Genomic DNA, 19,652 nt, shown 5'->3' on the forward strand with positions numbered 1-19,652 from the left:
AAAAAATGAGTGAGAAATTAATTCATGACTATAATATAATAAAATCAAATATAATATAATATAATGTAATAGTTTAGATATTTTGCATAACTTGGTTTTTAAACAAAAAGAATTAAGATATTAATAAAAATATACAGTGTTCAATATGAAATATGCTGTCTTTACTTTTGAAACTTTACACATACTGTTTAGTTGTTCTTATGGTTTTTCTATGTTATTTACTAAAAGATAACGGGCTTGACTCAAATGTAAAAAGTTGAATATCTGTTGAGTATGTGTTGATATTTATAGAGATTTTAATTAGTATTACATAAAGTGATTCAAGACAAAGTAAATGGAAAAGTCACTTAAATACTGTTTAAATGATGTGATTAGAAATGATAAATAATTCGTTTTTAAAGTAACTTGCCCTATACAACTTACAATACATACACTCACAAATGACTTTTGCTGCCTTTTTAAACTTTTTATTTAAAATTAGTTCAAACACCATTCTTAAGGCTTCTTGGGGACAACTTAATTGTTAATTATGTTCAACTGACCTTAATTTGTAAAGAAATAAAAATGATTAAGATTAAGTTTTTTTATGCGTATTTTTATATTTTTTTCTTGCATTGATTTTAGATAAATCTTCTCTTCAGCAGTTTATTTGCAGTTTTGCCCCATAAGAGTCTTGCAGCTGTGCTTAATGATAACATAGAGTTTTCAAAATACAGTCTCCTTTTATAGATCACCTGCCCTCACATGTGAGAGAAATGGTTTTGTGTGTCAATTAGCTTTTTTTTGTTTTGGAGGAGGAGGAGGGTTGTAGGAAGCTCACAGGCAATGGTCTTATGTTGTTTGTTTTTTTGTTTTATTTTGTTTTTTGTTTTGTTCTAATGTTCTTTCTTTTTTCAATTTATATGTCTATATTATAGGACTGTGCTGTTATGTGGAAAATATATATTTTATGTGCCTTTCCAGAGACTTTGTGACTAATTGGCCACCAATATAACTTAATAGTACTTATAGATGGTATGATGTTTTCCTTTTTTTCTCCTTTTTCCTTACCTCTACATATCTATTGACTTATTGGCTTATTTTCTTATTTTTAAGGATTATTATAATTTCTATAACCCATTGCACATTTTTTTGTAAAACTTGCCTTTGATTATGTATGTAAAAGCACATTGTGCATTCATTATAATAACTTTAAATAAACATGTTACAATAAAAAGGCCTTATTTGCATATTTAAACAACATTTTAGTACTTGTGAAAAGCTTGAAAATACAAATCAATAAAGTCTTTGTCAATTTTAGTGTAATGACTTAACTGTGTAAGTATGGTGTTACTCAACTTTTCACTCATTTTTTTCCCATTTGTTTTACTGTGTATGTCCAACCCCAGCTTCAGAAACAGCGTGTCAGTCCTCGTGGTGGGGGTTTACGCAGGTATTACCACACATGTCCTCTCCTCTGCTGTGACGTGCAGCTCAGCTCATTGATGAATGTTCCCGTCCTCTCACTGACTGCAGGCGGCTCATGTAAACAGGAGCAGATATAGCCACGCTGGACTAAATGTGACCGGCCGGCCCGCTAATCCTCTTTGCTTGTGTGATCCAGCGAGTCTTCAGTCCTCCAGGTTTCAAAGGGGGTTTCTGTCTGATGAACGGCCCAGCATGCAAGACTGTGACTGACTATTCTGCATCCCTGTAAGTAGAAAATTGTGGATAAATAACATTTTGTTTGATTCTATTCACTTATTTTATAATGTTATGTGGGGGGTTTTTTATATGTAGAAATTTCTGATTCGCTGTGGTTGCACGAAGGTCTGTTGTATATAAGATATTGATGTTATTAAACTCAGGAGTAGCACTTTAGTTTGAGTAACCATTCTCATTATTAACCCATGTGTGCTGTTGGGGATGTTTTCATCCGCTCTGGGGGGATTCTGAGTCATAATTTGGCCACATCATTCTCTGTGTTCAACAAATTGAATGATTTTTAGAGAAAAATCTTATTTTAACACATATTTTAGGAAAATACTTTGTACAATTTCAAAAAATTTCCAAAAACCTAACTACTGTGGGAAAATATAATAGCCTTCCATTATTTTAGTGGCTGTTTTTGACTTCCATTATAGTGACTTTTTTCACACACATACTGCTGTTTTACTCCAAAGAATTCCATTAAAAGTCAGAAACTTTTTTTGTACAGGCCTATCTAAAGGATTAATGGAGCCAACTTATGATCGACAGTAAAAAAATACAGATTTCACCTCCTCCCAACAGGGTAATCCGGCAACAATTAAGAATGCAGGATTTTTGGTTTTAAAGCTTTCCAATCCAAAAACATAGTTATAATGAAAGTCAATGGGGCAAAAACATCCAATAACATAATGAAAGTGTTGTAAATTTGAACAGTACACAAGGGTTAGCTAGTGGTTTATCCCAAAAGAAAAAGTACTTTACTAAGTACTATATTTTTTTCGTTGCTGTTTTTTGTTTTTTAGTCTTTTTAGTAGTACAACAACTTAAACTAAATGAAATTGTAAATATTGGTTTGTCAGCAACTAGAAACTTAGTTTTTTAAGGTAGTTTTTTTTAAGTTTTAGTTTTTTGTTATCTGCATTGTAATAAAACAAAAAATATAAATATTGGTCACATAAATATTACTACTAAACTTCCTTCATGTCTAACAGCTACCTTAGTGACTTACTAAGGTCAAAGTTGTTGTCTATAGTTAGTTAATATAGTAAGAATTTCTGCCAAAACTTTTATTTACGGTTATGAATTGTTTTTATTCATTTTATTTCAAGTAATTAGTTTTAGTTTTCTCAATATCTGATAATGAATAATATTATAAACATTGTCTTGGAAACTAGCTGGAATTATCACCTCAATCAGACAAGACCGCAAATTTAGTTTTTAATTTTGGTATTTTTGCATTAATAAAACCACAAATTAAAGTATTTTACAATTTCTGTTCATGCAGGCTTATAGCAGTTTACTCAATTTAAAGGAATACTCCTTTTTTTGGAAATAGGCTCATTGTACAAGTCCATTTTTAAAGTTTTTTTTTATCCATTAAGTCGATCTCTGCACATGTGTTAGGTTGGCATAGTTCATTAAATCAGATAGTATGCAATGTAACTACAGAAGAGTCATGCTTTAGAATTTTTTGAGTAATCTGATTTATGCTAAGCTAAGCTAAGCTAAATGTGCCCCAGACAGACCAGGAGATCGGCTGAATAGATACAAAAATGGTAAAACTCAGTTGTTAAACTGTTGGGGACTTTAAAAAATGAGCATAACCCCACAAACAGTGTTGTTTTTAAACATGAGCTGTAGCTAAACATATTCAGGTTTAAATAAAACATGACCAGCGTATCGTTTTTTGCTCTGCAGAAAAGTGAGCACTGTTATTATAGCAATCATCTGTGAATACTTCTCAAACTGCCAAAGAATTAAAAAAAAAAGTTCAACTGGCTTTTCTGCAGCGCAAAAATTATACAGTGGCCCTCACTTCTGTTGTGTAAAGAGATGGATGTGTTTGTGCTCGAGAAATGTGCTTGTTAAACACAACTCTCTTGCTCTGCTTTTCCAGCTTGACTTGACCACGGCCCCTCTGCAGACACTGGACTCAGTGATGTCCACTGAGATGTGTAGTTTCTTATAATTAGCGAAGACAGACAGGAGGAAGGACAGCCATGAGTGCTGACACAGCCAGCAGACTGGATCTAGACTCTGATTATCATGCTGAACTGGCGGACATGGTGGCAGCCATGAGTGTGGCTGCCACCAGACTGACCCCACCAAACGGGTACAGGACCACACCTCATCGCCTCAACCTGTCCGACCGGAAGCTTTCCCTGCAGGAGAGATCCAGCTGCCAGAATGGAGGTCCACGAATGGCCAGAAGACCTACTATTGAGTCTAAGCGTGTGTCAATTTCTGATGGAGACGTAAGTTTAGCGGGAATTCTTTTAGATTTGTGTTGACTATCTAAAATACTTCTGTAGCATTTTTTAAACGTGATGGTTCACCCAAAAAAGAAAATCGCTGTATTCACTCAAATCAGAGGTATGGGATTTTCCTTCAGTAGAACATTAAAGAAGGTATTTATGTGAAACCGTGGTCCTTGGTGACTCATACAATGCAAGTCAATCGCACTTTGAGAATCCAAAAAAAATTATTACAGACAAAATATATTCAATACGCATACATGCTGTTGATAGGGAAATTAAAAAATTGAATATTGTTCAACACAGCCTGATTGGAAATATGTGCTTTAGCCTACATTTTTGTGAAACTGTAAAATGTAAACATTCCGTTGACTGCAGTTTCTTTGTAAAAATTAACATAGGCTCATTCTGAAAATGTAGCCCAGTATACATTTCTGGTAAACGCAAATCATGTAGCCAAAAGGATGTATGGCTGCATTTCATCCTTAAAACAGACACTACGGGGTGGTATGACGCCCTTCCTTTCCGCGCTTCCCAGGTGTCCGCTTACCTCCATATACTGTAGACAGCTTTTCCGCTGTTACCAGTTTGTCCAGTAGCTCGACGTGTACATCGGCAGACTTGATTCGCAGAAAGGAGTTGACCTATGACAATGGAGTTCAAGTCAGTGAAAATCAGTTCCAGAAAGGGGGAAAGTCAAAAACTAAAGCTAAAAAATAAAATATATATATATACAGTAAAAGGAAATAACAGGGTGAGAATGTGGTAAAATCTGAAAATGTGGTAAAAACTGGGCTTTTCTTTGTCTGGATTGCCTTTTAAAACACTGCGGTTAGGTTAAGGGAAGGGGGTGGGCGGGTCAATCAATGCTTTTGAAAACAATATTGGTTGGGTTATGGAAAGGGGAGGGTAGGGATATTGGTTGGTTGGTCAGTCAGTAAGTCAGTCAGTCGAAAGCAGGCTCTCGTGGATTTACTCAAATGGCACTCGTGAGAGAAATTTGAGATATAAAAAAAGCATACACAGCGGCCTCTTGTGCATTCACAAAAACAAAAAAATGTGAAAAAAAAAACATACCTGGGATGTATTTTGCACACCCCAGAAATGTATATAGAGGTACATAATCAGAATGAACCTGTGTTGGTAAAGATGAATGCTACAGGGACAATGTGATGCCAACAACTTATGTTCCTTTTCACACTAAAGATATTTTTAAGGATATACTATCAACGAATAAAGGATTTTTACTGTGCATTTCTTTGCACAACAACAATTCAATAAAAAATAGCTTAGCAGGTCCATGATATTTTGTAATTGAATACGTTTGCCTCACCTATCTGTCTCTATATGGACAACTTTTCTGGCATGTTCAGTTTACTCGGTTGGTTACTTTGTACGGTGTTGTACTTGTGATGCAGAGCATTCAAGTTCATGTCTGCAAGCACAGTTTTACAAAAAAAACAGATAAAAATAGTCTAAAATCAAGGTAAAACTATATGGTCGCAGTAAACATTCTTTCACATCTGTTTTTGAAAACACTATTGGTTGAGTTTAGGGACATACAACAAAACTTACCCCAAATAATGTATTTCAGATTTATAAAGATGTAGAAAGCACCCTCTAGAGGATTAGTCATCTAAAACGTGGAACAAAACTTTTGCGTTTTGCAAAACAATGCTGTCACTATTCATAAAAAAAGATGAAGAAGATGATCTTAAAGTTGCAAAAATCTATTAAATAAAACAAACAAAATCTGCTATTTTAAGCTTTACTCATACACAGTTAACACCAGACAGTGATTGAATCAAAATAAGGGACTTAAGTCTTGCATACACCGTGCAATTTCACAGTGAGTGGCTTCCTCTGTGCTTGATTTTGACATGGAATATCATGCGACGGCTTCGGTATTTGCCAAAGGTCAGTTCAGACAACAGTTCGAAGTGCAGCTTTATTAAATGAAAGGATGGTCATGCAGACAAGGGTCAACAGGAACAAACTGTACATAAAAGATAACCTATGTGACTAATTCACAAAGACAGGCAATGGTCGGGACTTGCAGCAAATTAGCAAAAGAAATCCAAAGAGAAAGTCCAAAATACAAAACAGAAAGACAGGAACTTGGTAAAGCACACTATACAGTAATACAAGACTGAGCACTTGTTGAGTGTAAATGTGGTGCTTATAAAGAGTTTATAGTCAGTGTAAAGGATCTGCAGCTGTGTGTAACATTGATATCAGCTGTAGTGTATAATAAGTGTCCAGATTGCCTGCGAAACATGATGGGGGTGGTAGTCTGGGTGAATGGCTGGTGGAGTGTACGTATAGCTATATATAAGAGCTATATATGTGATCTAGTGAGTTTGGTGGGTACTCCAGCTAAAAATCATGACAATGACAAACTAAATTACAAACAATTTATGAGTAACTATAGGAACTATGCATAGAGGATGCTGGAAACCAACAGGAATACAAGCTAAAAGTTCATAAAAATGACAAAAACACAAACAGAATGTGGTCGATGACAGATTGCTAACTCATTGAATGCTTCAGTTAATCCAGCTGTGTCTGAACTGAGGAAACATATTTGATGAGCCAGTGATAAGTGTGTTCACGAACTAAACACTAATTATGGAGAGAAATTGAAATTGTATGGGTTAAAAGGGTTGTGATAATGATGACTAGTCTGTCATGTCATTATGTCTGCTGTATAATTCCTGTATGTATATATTGAGTGATTATGTAAAAACAATTTGAAGAATCGGTTATGTGAACCAGAAATGATCTGATTTCTGAAGCTCATTTACATATTCACTCAAGGTTTTAGAATATAGGGAGAAGTAAAGTTCAGTTTTTGCACAGAATGATTGTTTCTGTTTCACAGAATGATTGTTAAGATCTCAGTGTATTGTCAAGAGCTACAGGTTTTAATTTTATTTTTGTTTTCATATGTTGGGCGACGCAGTGGCACAGTAGGTAGTGCTGTCGCCTCACAGCAAGAAGGTTTCCCCAACAAGTCCAAAGACATGTGGTACAGGTGAATTGGGAAAGCTTAATTGTCCGTGGTGTATGCATGTGAATGAACATGTATGGATGTTCTCCATTGATTGGTTGCAGCTGAAACGGCATCCGCTGCGTAAAACATATGCTGGATAAGTTAGTGGTTCATTTCGCTTTGGCGACCCCAGATTAATAAAGGGGTGAAAAGGAAATGAATGAATTAATGAATGAATGTTGTTGTTTTTCTTCACTCTCAAAGCGCTGGTAGCCATTGACTGGCATTTTATGAATCACAAAGGAATACAGTTTTAATTATCTTTCATGCTCTACTGTAGAATAATAAAAATAAAAAAAACAACTACATCTTGGATGGCCTGAGAATTTCTAAGCAAATTTTGAATTTTTTAATGAAATAAATTCTTTTAATGCAATTCATTTTAAAGATGGTGTCAAAATATCTAAATTTTACTACACTGAAAGCAAAAAAGAAACAGGAACAACTTTTAGTAAGAAATTTTTACTTAAAAACAGCTGCAAATAAATGTCTAGTTATGCTTTAATTTCATATTTTAATGTAAAAAATCTGTCTTTTTTTGTAAAATGTACTGGACAATATTTTATTAAATAGTATTTATTTTGTAAAATGTACTGGAGAATATTTTTTACAATGTATAGAATTTAAAAAAAATATATAATACATTAATTATAATTAACTTAATTATAGATTTTTAACTTAACATATTATTATATATGTTTTTGGACAACAAATCACTTCCTAAATATTTAATGCTCTTCAGTATTGGTATGTTATGACTCTGCTAATATAAGTTTTTTTCTACCCACAGGACTGTGTCCAGCTAAATCAGTACAAGTTAAAGAACGAGATTGGAAAGGTTTGTGAGTTTGCATCAAACTTGTAAATATCAAACATACATAGTAAAAATCACAAATGCATAAATATAAACATAATGTGACCATAATGTAAATCTTGTGCAGGGTTCATATGGAGTGGTCAAGTTAGCATATAATGAAGATGATGACCAGTATTATGTAAGCATGTTTATATTGAAAACATCGCATTTTATCTTTCAGCATTTAGTCCCTTATTATAACCATTATTATGTTAAACAATACTCTATTCTGTAATATAATTCTTTTTCATAATTATTTATTGCAGGCTATGAAATTGGTATCCAAAAAGAGGTTAATAAAGCAGTTGGGATTCCGACGTAAGTGTTAAATTAGTTAATTTTAAGACTTTTTCTAATGCATATTGCGGAATATTAATGCTATGATGATTACAGGACGACCTCCTTCCCGAGAATCCAATGGATCAGTGGGATCACAGGAGAATCTGTTAAAGCCGTCCGGCCTGCTGGACCGAGTATATCAAGAAATCGCTATTTTAAAGAAACTTGACCATCTGAATGTTGTTAAATTAGTTGAGGTCAGTCATATAGCAGTTTCTTCAATATTTGTTGTTTCATAATGCATGTCAAATATGTTGTGGGCTAACTTATTGTCATTTGATATATTTAACTGAAGGTTCTCGATGACCCAGCTGAGGATAACTTACATATGGGTGAGTCATTCTGTTAGACAATGGCAAGCAGTTTTAACATTTAGGGCTCTATTTTGACGATCCATGCGCACAGTGCAATGCGTAGGGCACAAAAGCAATAAGGGCGTGTCTAAATCCACTTTTGCTATTGTAAAGGGCGGAAAAATCCGCTTTGCGCCGCGGCGCATGGTCTAAAAGGGTGAGCTTATGTTCTTAATGAGTTATAGGTGTGTTTTGAGAATAAGCCAATCAGAGTCATATGGTCCAAAACCTGACAGGTGGGCAAATCTAAGCTTGTTTTTAATAAAACAAATATAAATATGCATATAATAAATAATACTGCTTGTAATGATAACATTATACAAAAGCAAATTGTTATGAATAAACTGAAAAAGCCCCCCCGAGATGAAGACATGAAAGTTTGGTTTTGTAGGCTAGAAAATAATATGTTTTGTAATATTTTAATTATTTAAATTTATATTCTATATATATCCTTAATATTGTTATTCTTTTTTTATATGTAAAGATATTTGCGTATTGCTGCACATCCTGTCTGTATTAAGCAATGTGTAAGTGAGGCGCACAACTAATGCGCTCTGCGCTGGACTTTAGACCGGCTGGTCTATTGAACAATTTATTATAGTTTCTTAAAATAGCAACGCGCCAGTTATGCATCTCAACACACCTCCATTTTTAGACCAGAACGCCTATGGGCGCACATCTAAGCGCAAATGCATTTGCTATTTAAACAGCGTGGCGCAAAACGTCAAAACGACTCTTGCGCTACGCTGAAACTAGCAAACAACAATTAATAGGCACTGGTTCTTATTATTAAATTATTATTTTATATCATTTTATTAATTTTTTTGAAATATGGTCATTTTATACAGTGGCTGAGAAAGCTCAAACACAACACAAGTTAAGAAAACACATGCAAATAGAAAAACGCTTACAAATTAAGAAAACATCTTTATCAGTTTGACAACATGCATACAACAACACATACAAATAGGGGAACTTACTGCAAATGCTCACCAGATAATCAGTTTGTGTGTGATTTCTTAACTTGCAGCACGTTTGAGCTTTATTGGCCCCCGTAGTTCTGACTAGTCATATCATAACTATGAATGCCTGTTTATTAAGTATGAGTAGCTAATGTACAAGTTCTTGTATGAGATTATAACTAGCATTGTTATTGATTTGAGTATCTACAGCCTGATCTCACCATGAAACGTAGCTATTTTATGTATTGTCACTTTAGTGGCTAATTCGCACAAATTCATATGAACTCAGCCGTACGAAAATGTACGATTTGTAAAAGGGGGCATTGCACTAAACCCAACCATCATTGGGGGATGAGCAAATTGCACTAAAAAGTACTAATGAGATTGTACAAAGTCAAACAATTTAGCCACTAAATCAAATCATGTCAAATTGGTGTTGGTATCTAAGTGTAAGTATATGATGATCAAGTACTAGTATTTAATAATAAAAATAAAAAGAAGTGCCTATTAAAAAACTTCTAGTATGTACATGTCGTAATCCTAATCCGATTGAATAGTTGATATCTTAAGCATAGAGTCTCATTGAAGTCAATGACTAAAATTTGTTAGTAACAATATTATATTTAATGTTCTATTGAAATAAGTACTAGTATCTAATGAATAAGAAATACTATTTAATGTACAAATTATTGAATTTAATTAAAGTACTACTATCTAATAGGGATTGAACGACTAGATTTTTGGAAGTCGACTTTTATGTTATCAAAGTTGAGTTGACATCAACTAGTCGCTAAGATACCAATGTTTTGCAGCATGCCACAATTTGCAATTTATTTGCAGGAAATATATACACATGCTATTTGGCAGCTCATATGTTGCAAAAACAAGGCAACATAACCTATGACTTATTTTAAAAGCTGCCATGTAGTTCAGGCCAAAAAACATGTGATCTGTGCAGCATGACTAGTCGACGTTGATCAAAAAGCGTCACGGCAGAGCATTAAAGTCAACTACACAATTAGTCGACTAGTCGGTGTAACCCCTACTATCTAATAATAAGGACCAATATCTAATGAATAAGTACTAGAAAGGTACTAGTACCTAAAGAATTAGTGCTAATAGCTATTAAATATACAACAATACTAATATGTTAAAAAAAATACTAGTAGCATGAAAATGGTTACCAGTATGTCTCATAGCTAAGATGTTTAATGTAAAAACAGCTTGCCATATTTAGATTTCAGCCTATGATATCAAACACTTTGCTTTTTACTTAATGATCTATTTTATTCTGTTAATTCTGTATTCTTTTCATAGTGTTTGAGTTGGTACCTAAAGGGTGAGTATTTGTACCTATAGATCACAGTCACACACATTTTTTTGTTTGTTTAGATTTTCTGTATTTTTTACTTCTTCTCCTGCCTGGTTCTAGCCCAGTGATGGAGGTCCCGACAGACAGCCCTCTAACAGAAGAAATGGCCCATTTGTACTTCAGAGACATCATTCTAGGAATCGAATACTGTATGTCTGTCCTGTCCAGGATTTTTTGTGTGTTTTCATTCTCATTAATAAACTTCATGAGATTAAGTTTTTTGTTCATGTTTTATTCGTAGTGCACTATCAGAAAATCATACATAGAGACATCAAACCATCAAACCTCTTGCTGGGTGATGACGGGCACGTCAAGATTGCAGATTTTGGGGTCAGCAATGAGTTTGAGGGGAACGACGCACTCCTGTCGAACAGTGCAGGAACACCAGCTTTCATGGCACCTGAAACACTGACGGATCAGGACCAAAGATTCAGTGGAAAGGTAAGAAGAGTTGTTATGTTGGCTTTTAAGCATTAAAAACACAAAAAAGTATGTCAGTTAAGCACCTTGACGTTATAACGACATCAAATTGACATCTAACATTGGTGTAAAAAAAACAAAAAACATCAACACTCAATTACAGTGCAGTCCTGTAATCAATTCTTTTACTTTTGTTTTTGACGCCAGTGTTATTAATGTGCAGTTGAAGCTTTTAGATGAATAGGTGCCAATAGGGTATTTTCTAACTGATTTTATTTACACTTTTTTGAAAACTGACTCCTGACTTTTGAAAACTGACTTTTGAAAAAGTCCCGTTCACTTGACATTGGATCAGATTTTTGAGCTCACACTCCACATCTTAATGTTGAAGGGGGACATATCTGCTTCTTAAAGGGAAAGTTCACCCAACAATTTTCTCGTCCTCCACTTGCTATTTTTTTAACTATTTAAGTGTCTTTCTTCTGTTGAACAATATGTATTTATTTATTTATTTATTTATATCTATATCGTCACCTTAAATTATAAGGTTCTATCTGACATTTTTGTCAAAATTGAGTTACATATTCTTAAATATATATATAAAAACATCACATAATGAAAATAAGATGTCATTTAAGTTGTTTACATTTTAAGACTTTTTATTTAAAAAAACAAAAAGGGTTTTATCTAAAAAGTCGAACTCTAGCTTGGCTCTATAAGGTTCTTACTGTGTCATTTTTTCAGATTGCGCCATTGACAGCAGAAAGACCAAAGAAACACAAAATCATTGATTAAATAATGATGCGCTACACAAAATTGAGACAAACCTGAAAACATGTGAAACATTACATTTTACATTGTTGAAAAAGAAACATTTATTAAAAAAAGTAATATATTAAATGTAAAATATATTTTTTTGTTTGTTTATATGGTTAGTAAAACATTTTTCTGTGTTTATGAATCAAATTTGCTCATCGTCTGTTTTCTTTTAAAATTAAGCCTTGAAGGGCAAAAACTTAATTTAATTGATGGGGCGTATAAATCAATAAATATAATTCAAACATTCATGTAAAGCATAAGATTCAATAAACATAAATCAAAAGTTAATATAAAGCATAGAATTTTATAAATATGACCATATTGATTTCATAAAATTAACAGCTTCACTGGATACATTATTTAGCACAAATATTCATCCTAAAACATTTATTAAATGTTATAGAAAGTAAAAATTTAACTTTCTCAAGCATCACCATATTGTTACAATGTCAATTTATATTTTTGTGATTGTATTTGTTGAGAAGTAAAGCTTAAATGAATGATCTGCCATATAGAACCTTATAATTCCAAGCAGAAGATGACTTTTTAAGATTAGAAGGTTCTATCTGCATTGGCCCTGTTTGTTTTAGCCCAATTTGCAAATGTAAGAGAATTTTTAAAAATTACATTTGGTGTACATTTAGGGTCTCTGTCATGTTAATGTATGAAAGAGAACTGTTACACACATATTGTTTGCTATATGGACTGCCAAAACTTTGAAGCTCAATATGTCAAAATCATTCAGAACGCAGATTTTTTCCATGGATGTTAATGATCACCTGTACTTGGGGCTGGACTCATTTTTCTCAGAGAACAGCCGAAAAAATTGCAAAATCTTCACCTTGGTTACAGCACCATAGCAACTGCCCCAATAGACTTCCATTGTAAAAGAGTGCTATATGATCATTTCTTGATCAAAATATAGTAGAGACATGAAGGTGAGTTGTTTGGACTCAGACTGACAATAACTCAATGTGCAGTATATGTAGGACTGACAACCTAATGGTTGAACTAGGTATTGCAGTCTAACTTTAAAACATTGAAGATGATTTTTTTTAAGCTAATATTTATGTTTGTAATTCTTGTATTGTTTGCAAAAAATGAAAAACACCCCATGAATCCATGCCTGATTTTGGAGGCTATATAGTCCTCCAGGGGGGACATTTTTAGCTACACCTGCATATATTGATGCAACCTTCAAGACTGAAATGAAATACTCTGCATTTTCCATCAAAGCAACCCAGGTTACTGAAATATAGTTGGATAAACTAGCAGTGGGTGGGGGTTGTAGAGACCAATACGAAGACAGACCTTGCGACATGGGATGCACATTTTCAGAGGAGAATTACTCCTTTAGCATTGTTTTTCAGATTTTAAAAAAAAAACATGTTCACTTAGCATGTTTCTTAAATATCCGCAGGCATTATATAGTATTTTAGAAGAGTCAAAAATGAGCTAACAGCACCTGTAAATATCCTCGTCAACAATCTAGTCATCAGCAACCATTTTAGACTACCCTAGCAACCTAAAGATGAATATCTTCATATCCAAAGTTCATTTATACAGGCTTTTACACACTGCTTTTCACACACGTTATAATGGGGAATTTATAAAAGATGATTTCAGATGCAATGATTCTTGTCATTTTGAAATGATTATATCTTATATTCTTCAGGCTCTAGATATTTGGGCAATGGGAGTGACTCTGTTCTGTTTTGTCTTTGGAAAGGTAAGTCATTGACGTAATAAATCATTAATGCGCTCTTAAGAGCATTGGTGTATATATCTAGTCTTAATGTGTAATTAATATTCCATTTATACAGTGTCCTTTTCATGACGACTACATCCTAGGCCTGCATGAGAAGATCAGGAGTATGTCAGTGGAGTTTCCAGACAAGTGAGTGACAGAAATCGATTAACCAACACAATCTCACGGCAATTCGTAACTTTTTCATTTAGTGGCTAATTCGTATGAATTTGTACGATCTAATTCATACAATTTAGTACGATTTGCTTATCCCCCAATGACGGTTGGGGTTAGGGGTGGTGTCAGGTGCCACGCCTCCTTTTTAAAATCGTACCATTTTGTACGACTGAACTCGTACGAATTCGTACGAATTTGCCACTAAACTGGCAAAACGTAAAATACTTACGTTTTCTCGTGAGATCAGGCTGGATTAACAGTTTTATTGTTACATCATTTCACGGATGCTTTCGACCAATGCCACTTACACTGCATTCAAACTACACTTTTTACAACACATGCATTTCTCATAAGTCAAACCCATGATATCGCTGTGAGAAATTAATTGAAAATTTAATTAACTATAAGTTATTCAAATGTAATAGAGATTGCATCAACCAAAAAAATTTTTTTTCCATTCACTTAGTATTATGTTCGCAGATCTGGATACCTTTTAGTCAACACAGAGTTTGATTTAAGTTTGTATATTTATCATAGTCAAGTAATGTCACTTAATGAATATGCATAAAAAGCACACACACAACGCATCTCACTTTTTTCTTCTTTTTTTTTCACCGTTTTGCTCCACATTAACCACACACAGTCAATCCAGCTCATGTATTTGTGTTTGTTTTATTTGCACAGGCCTGAGATCAGTGAGCAGCTGAAGGACCTCATCACCAGAATGCTGGATAAAGTCCCTGAAACTAGAATCACGTTAGCAGAGATAAAGGTGAGACCATCATAAAAGGGCCGATAGCCTAGTGAACAGCAGATGTCCCAAGTTCAAGACTCGTGGACTCTCCAATTCCTATCTAGACACTGTCCTGTCATAATAAAAATACACACACACACACACACACACACACACACACACACACACACACACACACACACACACACACACACACAAATCAACCAATACAATTACTCAGCAGTACTGTGAATGCATTAGTGCACAGGTGTCAAACTCAGTTCCAAAAGGGCCGCAGCTCTGCACAGTTTAGTTCCAACCGTAATTAAACACACCTGATCAAACTAATTGAGTCCTTCAGGCTTGTTTGAAACCTACAGATAAGTGTGTTGGAGCAGGGTTGGAGCTAAACTGTGCAGGGCTTCGGCCCTCCAGGAATTGAGTTTGACACCCCTGCATAAGTATGTCCCTTAGACGCTGTGTAATGTGGGTGTGTGTGTTTCAGCTTCACCCATGGGTCACGGTGGACGGCACTGATCTGCTTCCACTGGAGGAGGATCACTGCACTGTGGTGGAGGTCACCGAGGAGGAGGTGCAGAACTCTGTCAAACTAGTGCCCAGCCTGTCTGCTGTGGTGAGTACTCAAGTCTAAATTAAATTAAATTAAATTAAATTAAATTAAATTAAATTAAATTAAATTAAATTAAATTAAATTAAATTAAATTAAATTAATGTCTCATTTAACTGTGCATTTCACTTATTTCACTCCTCTTATTTTCAGATTCTGGTGAAATCGATGCTGCGTAAGCGCTCTTTCAGTAACCCCTTCGAGTGTCCGAGTGGCCGGCAGGGCAGATCCATGTCTGCTCCTGGAGGCCTGACTGTGTAAGCACACAACTCACGCACACATCACGACATCTACTGTATTATACACTCAATATAAAATACCTATCTGAGACTGCTCTTATTTCTCTCAATCACTCCTGCAGGGATATGTCACTGTTTCGCCCTTTAAGGTATCACATGATACAGCCGTGATAATCTGTTGTAGTTTTTCAGACTGTATGTTTGTGTAGGTGTACGTGAATGTGTATGGCAAGCCAGTTTAGCATTTAATCTAAAATAGATACTATATACCAGTATCTATTTTCATTTTGTTAGTACTAGTATTGTTGCTAGTAACAGTTTTCACATTATTGTTATCAACTTTGATCGTTATCTGTCTTTGAGATTAGTCTCACATTTGTAAACAGTACCAATTTTATAAACTAATCATTAATTAGGTACTAGTACTTATGTTGTAGATACTAGTACCTATTATTAGTGTCTGGATTGTTATAGACTCTATATTATGTGTTTGTTTTGGTCATGTGATTTTTCTGTTCCTTTTTCCCGCCATTTTGTTTTTATTTAATTGAAATTCTGATTTAGTTCATTGTTAGTCTGTGTTATTTAAGCCCCAGTGTTTCCTCCATTCATTATCCTGTATTCACTGTCTTTGTGTCCCTGTTCCCTGGATGTGTGTATATATGCTTCTATCTGATTAAACGTTTGTGATTTTGTTCTTGCCGATATCTCCTCGTACTTTCCTGCAAAACCATGACAATTAGTACCAGTACTAGAGATGCTCATGTGTGTTAAATGGATACTAGTTTATATACTGGTATTCATTTATTAGATAATGGTCATTGTTGATCATTAGCATTACTAGTACACATTTATTAGATACAAGTATTAAAACTAAATGTAACTAGTACATTTTTTACTAAAATTTTACTGTGGTAATTCTGAGTCATAACAAAAGATATTAGTGTCTAATAATAAGTACTACCGCAGTACCTAATAAATATCTACTAGAATGTGCTAAATAGGCATACATAAGTACTAGTATATAAATAAGAAGTAATACCTTGTTAAGAACTATTAGTCTAGCAAATATTGCTTGTTACAAAGGGAATACATACTAGTCCAAACTGAATAGGTTTTGACAGATCTCCATAGAGGTCAATCACAAACATCTCAAAACCGTTATAAGTAACAATAGACTAGTAACAATTCATTCATTCATTATTTATCAGAGGTCACCACAGCGGAATGAACTGCCAACTTATCCAGCATATGTTTTACACAGATGCCCTTCCAGCCACGGATGCCCTTCCAGCCACTACCCAGTACTGGAAAACAAGCATACATATTCAAACTCATACACTACGGCCTATTTAGCTTATTCATATTATCTGTACCGCATGTCTTTGGACTGTGGGGGAAACCAGAGCACCCAGAGGAAATCCACGCGAACACTCGAAGAACAAGCAAACTCCACACAGAAAGGCCAACTGGGGCTCGAACCAGCAACCTTTTTGCTGTGAGGTGACAGTGCTAACCACTGAGCCACCACGCCGCCCAGACTAGTAAACAGGCGGTAATGAAATGAGTACTAGTTGTAATGACGAATATCATGATGTAATTAAAAATGCAATTGGATTAAAATAGCTAGTATTTTTACTAATATATATTTAATTGAAAACTGCTGGTCATAGTGTGGGCGACGCAGTAGCGCAGTGGGTAGCATGTTCACCTTACAGCAAGAAGGTTGCTGGGTCGCTGGATTGATCCTCGGCTCAGTTGGCGTTTCTGTGTGGAGTTTGCATGTTCTCCCTGCTTTCGCGTGGGTTTCCTCTGGGTACTTCGGTTTTTCCCCACAGTCCAAAGACATGCGGTACAGGTGAATTGGGTAGGCTAAATTGTCCGTAGTGTGTGAGTGTGTGTGTATGTGTGGATGTTTCCCAGAGATGGATTGTGGCTGGAAGGCCATCCGCTGCATAAAAAAACATGCTGGATAAGTTGGTGGTTCATTCCGCTGTGGCGACCCCAGATTAATAAAGGGACTAAACCGACAAGAAAATGAGTGAATGAATGAATGAATGGTCATAGTGTGTGTGTATGCAACGGAGGCCAGCTAGTGTGTGCTGTGCAGGTAAACCTCACTCCTCTGACCTCTAAAGGGGCTCTAGCGACAGCTGCTAGAGGTCATGGTCTTTAGCCTCCTTGGTAGAGCAACTGACTTCCATGCGGAAGGTCACCGGTTCAATACCAGCTCAAAGCGGGTTGAGTGGCGTAGGACCGACGGGGTTACATATACACATGTATCCATCACGTGTTGTTCAAATTCTGGATGATTTATGAGCTTTTTTCCTCATGGTGACCAAAATAATGTCCCCACAAGATAAAGATTTACAGGTATTGTTATACTTGTGGGGACATATTTTTGGTCACATGAGGAAAATGACTCATAAATCATCCTGAATTTAGTATTTTGAAAATGTGAAAGTGCAGATTAGTGTAGTGGATACAAAATACACTCTGTCTGGTATAAAAATCATTACCACTTTAGCAATCCCTGTAAAGATAGCTGTACGTATGTGTGTATACTGGTTTTAGTGGTTTGTGAGGACATGTTTTTATAATGACATGTGCATAATGTTGATGGGGTTTATGAGGACATGTCCTGTGTCCTCATAATTCAAAATGCTTAAAAATAATCTTTCAAAATGTTTCCTCTGAGGATTGGGTTTAGGGCTAAAGGTGGGTTAACGTCATATAATAAGCAGCTTTTACAGTGTTAAATATATGCCTATGGGGAGTCCTCATAAACCACCAGTTTTGTGTTTGCGTCTATCTTCATATTTTGCTGGTGTGTGTCTCCAACAGCAGAGGGAGTAACAGTAACAGTAACGGGAGCAGAGAAGGGGAGCTGGAAAACCTTATCGAGGATGAAATTTTTCCATGAATCAGCTCAAATCATTTTGCAGATCGACCCAGTTGTGCGATGTGACCATTTTTCACATCTTCATTTGATTATTTTATAATCAACATGCTTTATTTCTACTGTACATCACAGAGTGATGTAAGGATAGACTTTGAGGTATACGTTAAAATATAAAGCTGAATCTGGTTAACAATACTTCACATTTGTGTAACAATTAAGAAATTGTTAACATCTGCATGCATTTAACAGCAAAAGGTTACGTCTCATGGAATGGAATTTTAACTTTAATCAGTATTTATATAAAAAGACTGTAAGACTGAGTATGACTGAGTAGCATGTAATGTGGCAGCAGCAACATTAGCGATAATCAAGTAACTTTTGCTTAAGATGTAAATAAGCTGTTGAGTTTTGTTGTTGTACTGTATTTTTGTTCATTTAATGAAAGTTCTATTTTGCACAAATTGGAAGTTTGTCATTCATTTATTGTCAAAAAATGTGTTTTTGTCATATTTGTCACTGACTTACAGTAAGTGTTTCTTAGACATAACTTTATCACTAGGGACTTTCCATTGATTTTCAATCAGGTTTAGCTCAGGACTCCAGGCTGTCATTCCAATATTATAGTGTATTGACTGCTTTTTCTGTTTTCCTGTGAAAAAGGGCTCATTGTCCTCCATGAAAATTTGCTGGCTGATGAGGTAATGAATGCAAGGCAGGAACTGAAAGCTTTTAAAAGAGCTTCTTATAAAGATTTGCATCATTTTTGTGACAGCTTTATATTAGCTCCAATCCGTAATACTTCACCCCCAGCTGCACTGACTTCTGCTCACACTTTGGTTTCAGTTTTTCCCTTGATGACAAATATAATATTTCCCATCAGACATAAGTTAATTAACCTTGCTTTCAATTGAAACTTAATGTCCTATTAATACTACTACTCCATTGGAATGGTACCTACAGTTTGTATCTAAAGGGTCCACATTGATACCTTAAAAATACAAATAAGATTCCAAAAAGTACAAAAGTGCACCTTTTTTAAAAAGGTACCATCCCAATGACAGTTTTTTTATATATTTTTTTTTGAGTGTGCTACAAAAAAGTTGCACACA

General features: G+C 34.9%; 1 protein-coding gene and 1 long non-coding RNA gene across 4 annotated transcripts in view; both read left to right on the forward strand.

Annotated features, from left to right (window-relative positions):
• Positions 1-19,652, forward strand: part of LOC137487733 (uncharacterized) — a 753,637-nt gene that overhangs the window by 71,573 nt on the left and 662,412 nt on the right. The gene's annotated exons all lie outside the window — the stretch shown is intronic.
• On the forward strand, positions 1,628-19,004 carry camkk1b (calcium/calmodulin-dependent protein kinase kinase 1, alpha b). 3 transcript variants are annotated; one of them, XM_087282283.1, is made up of 17 exons: positions 1,628-2,612; positions 2,691-3,944; positions 7,787-7,834; positions 7,938-7,991; positions 8,119-8,170; positions 8,246-8,388; positions 8,487-8,523; positions 10,824-10,845; positions 10,939-11,027; positions 11,120-11,319; positions 13,793-13,846; positions 13,941-14,014; positions 14,726-14,813; positions 15,280-15,408; positions 15,556-15,659; positions 15,764-15,790; positions 18,486-19,004. In XM_087282283.1, exons 2-17 carry the CDS (start codon positions 3,690-3,692, stop codon positions 18,562-18,564), a joined length of 1,455 nt encoding a protein of 484 aa, XP_087138409.1. In that variant the 5' UTR covers positions 1,628-2,612; positions 2,691-3,689; the 3' UTR covers positions 18,565-19,004.

This window comes from Danio rerio, chromosome 15, assembly GCF_052040795.2.
Source record: "Danio rerio strain M-AB ecotype USA chromosome 15, GRCz13ab, whole genome shotgun sequence".
Classification (NCBI taxonomy): domain Eukaryota; kingdom Metazoa; phylum Chordata; class Actinopteri; order Cypriniformes; family Danionidae; genus Danio; species Danio rerio.

Bases quoted from the DNA above. Each gene is read 5' to 3' on its own strand.
- camkk1b (XM_087282283.1), top strand. From the start codon at position 3,690: ATGAGTGCTGACACAGCCAGCAGACTGGATCTAGACTCTGATTATCAT. The intron at 8,524-10,823 runs GTGAGTCATTCT...TTCTTTTCATAG, and splicing joins TGAGGATAACTTACATATGG to TGTTTGAGTTGGTACCTAAA. The intron at 10,846-10,938 runs GTGAGTATTTGT...GCCTGGTTCTAG, and splicing joins TTTGAGTTGGTACCTAAAGG to CCCAGTGATGGAGGTCCCGA.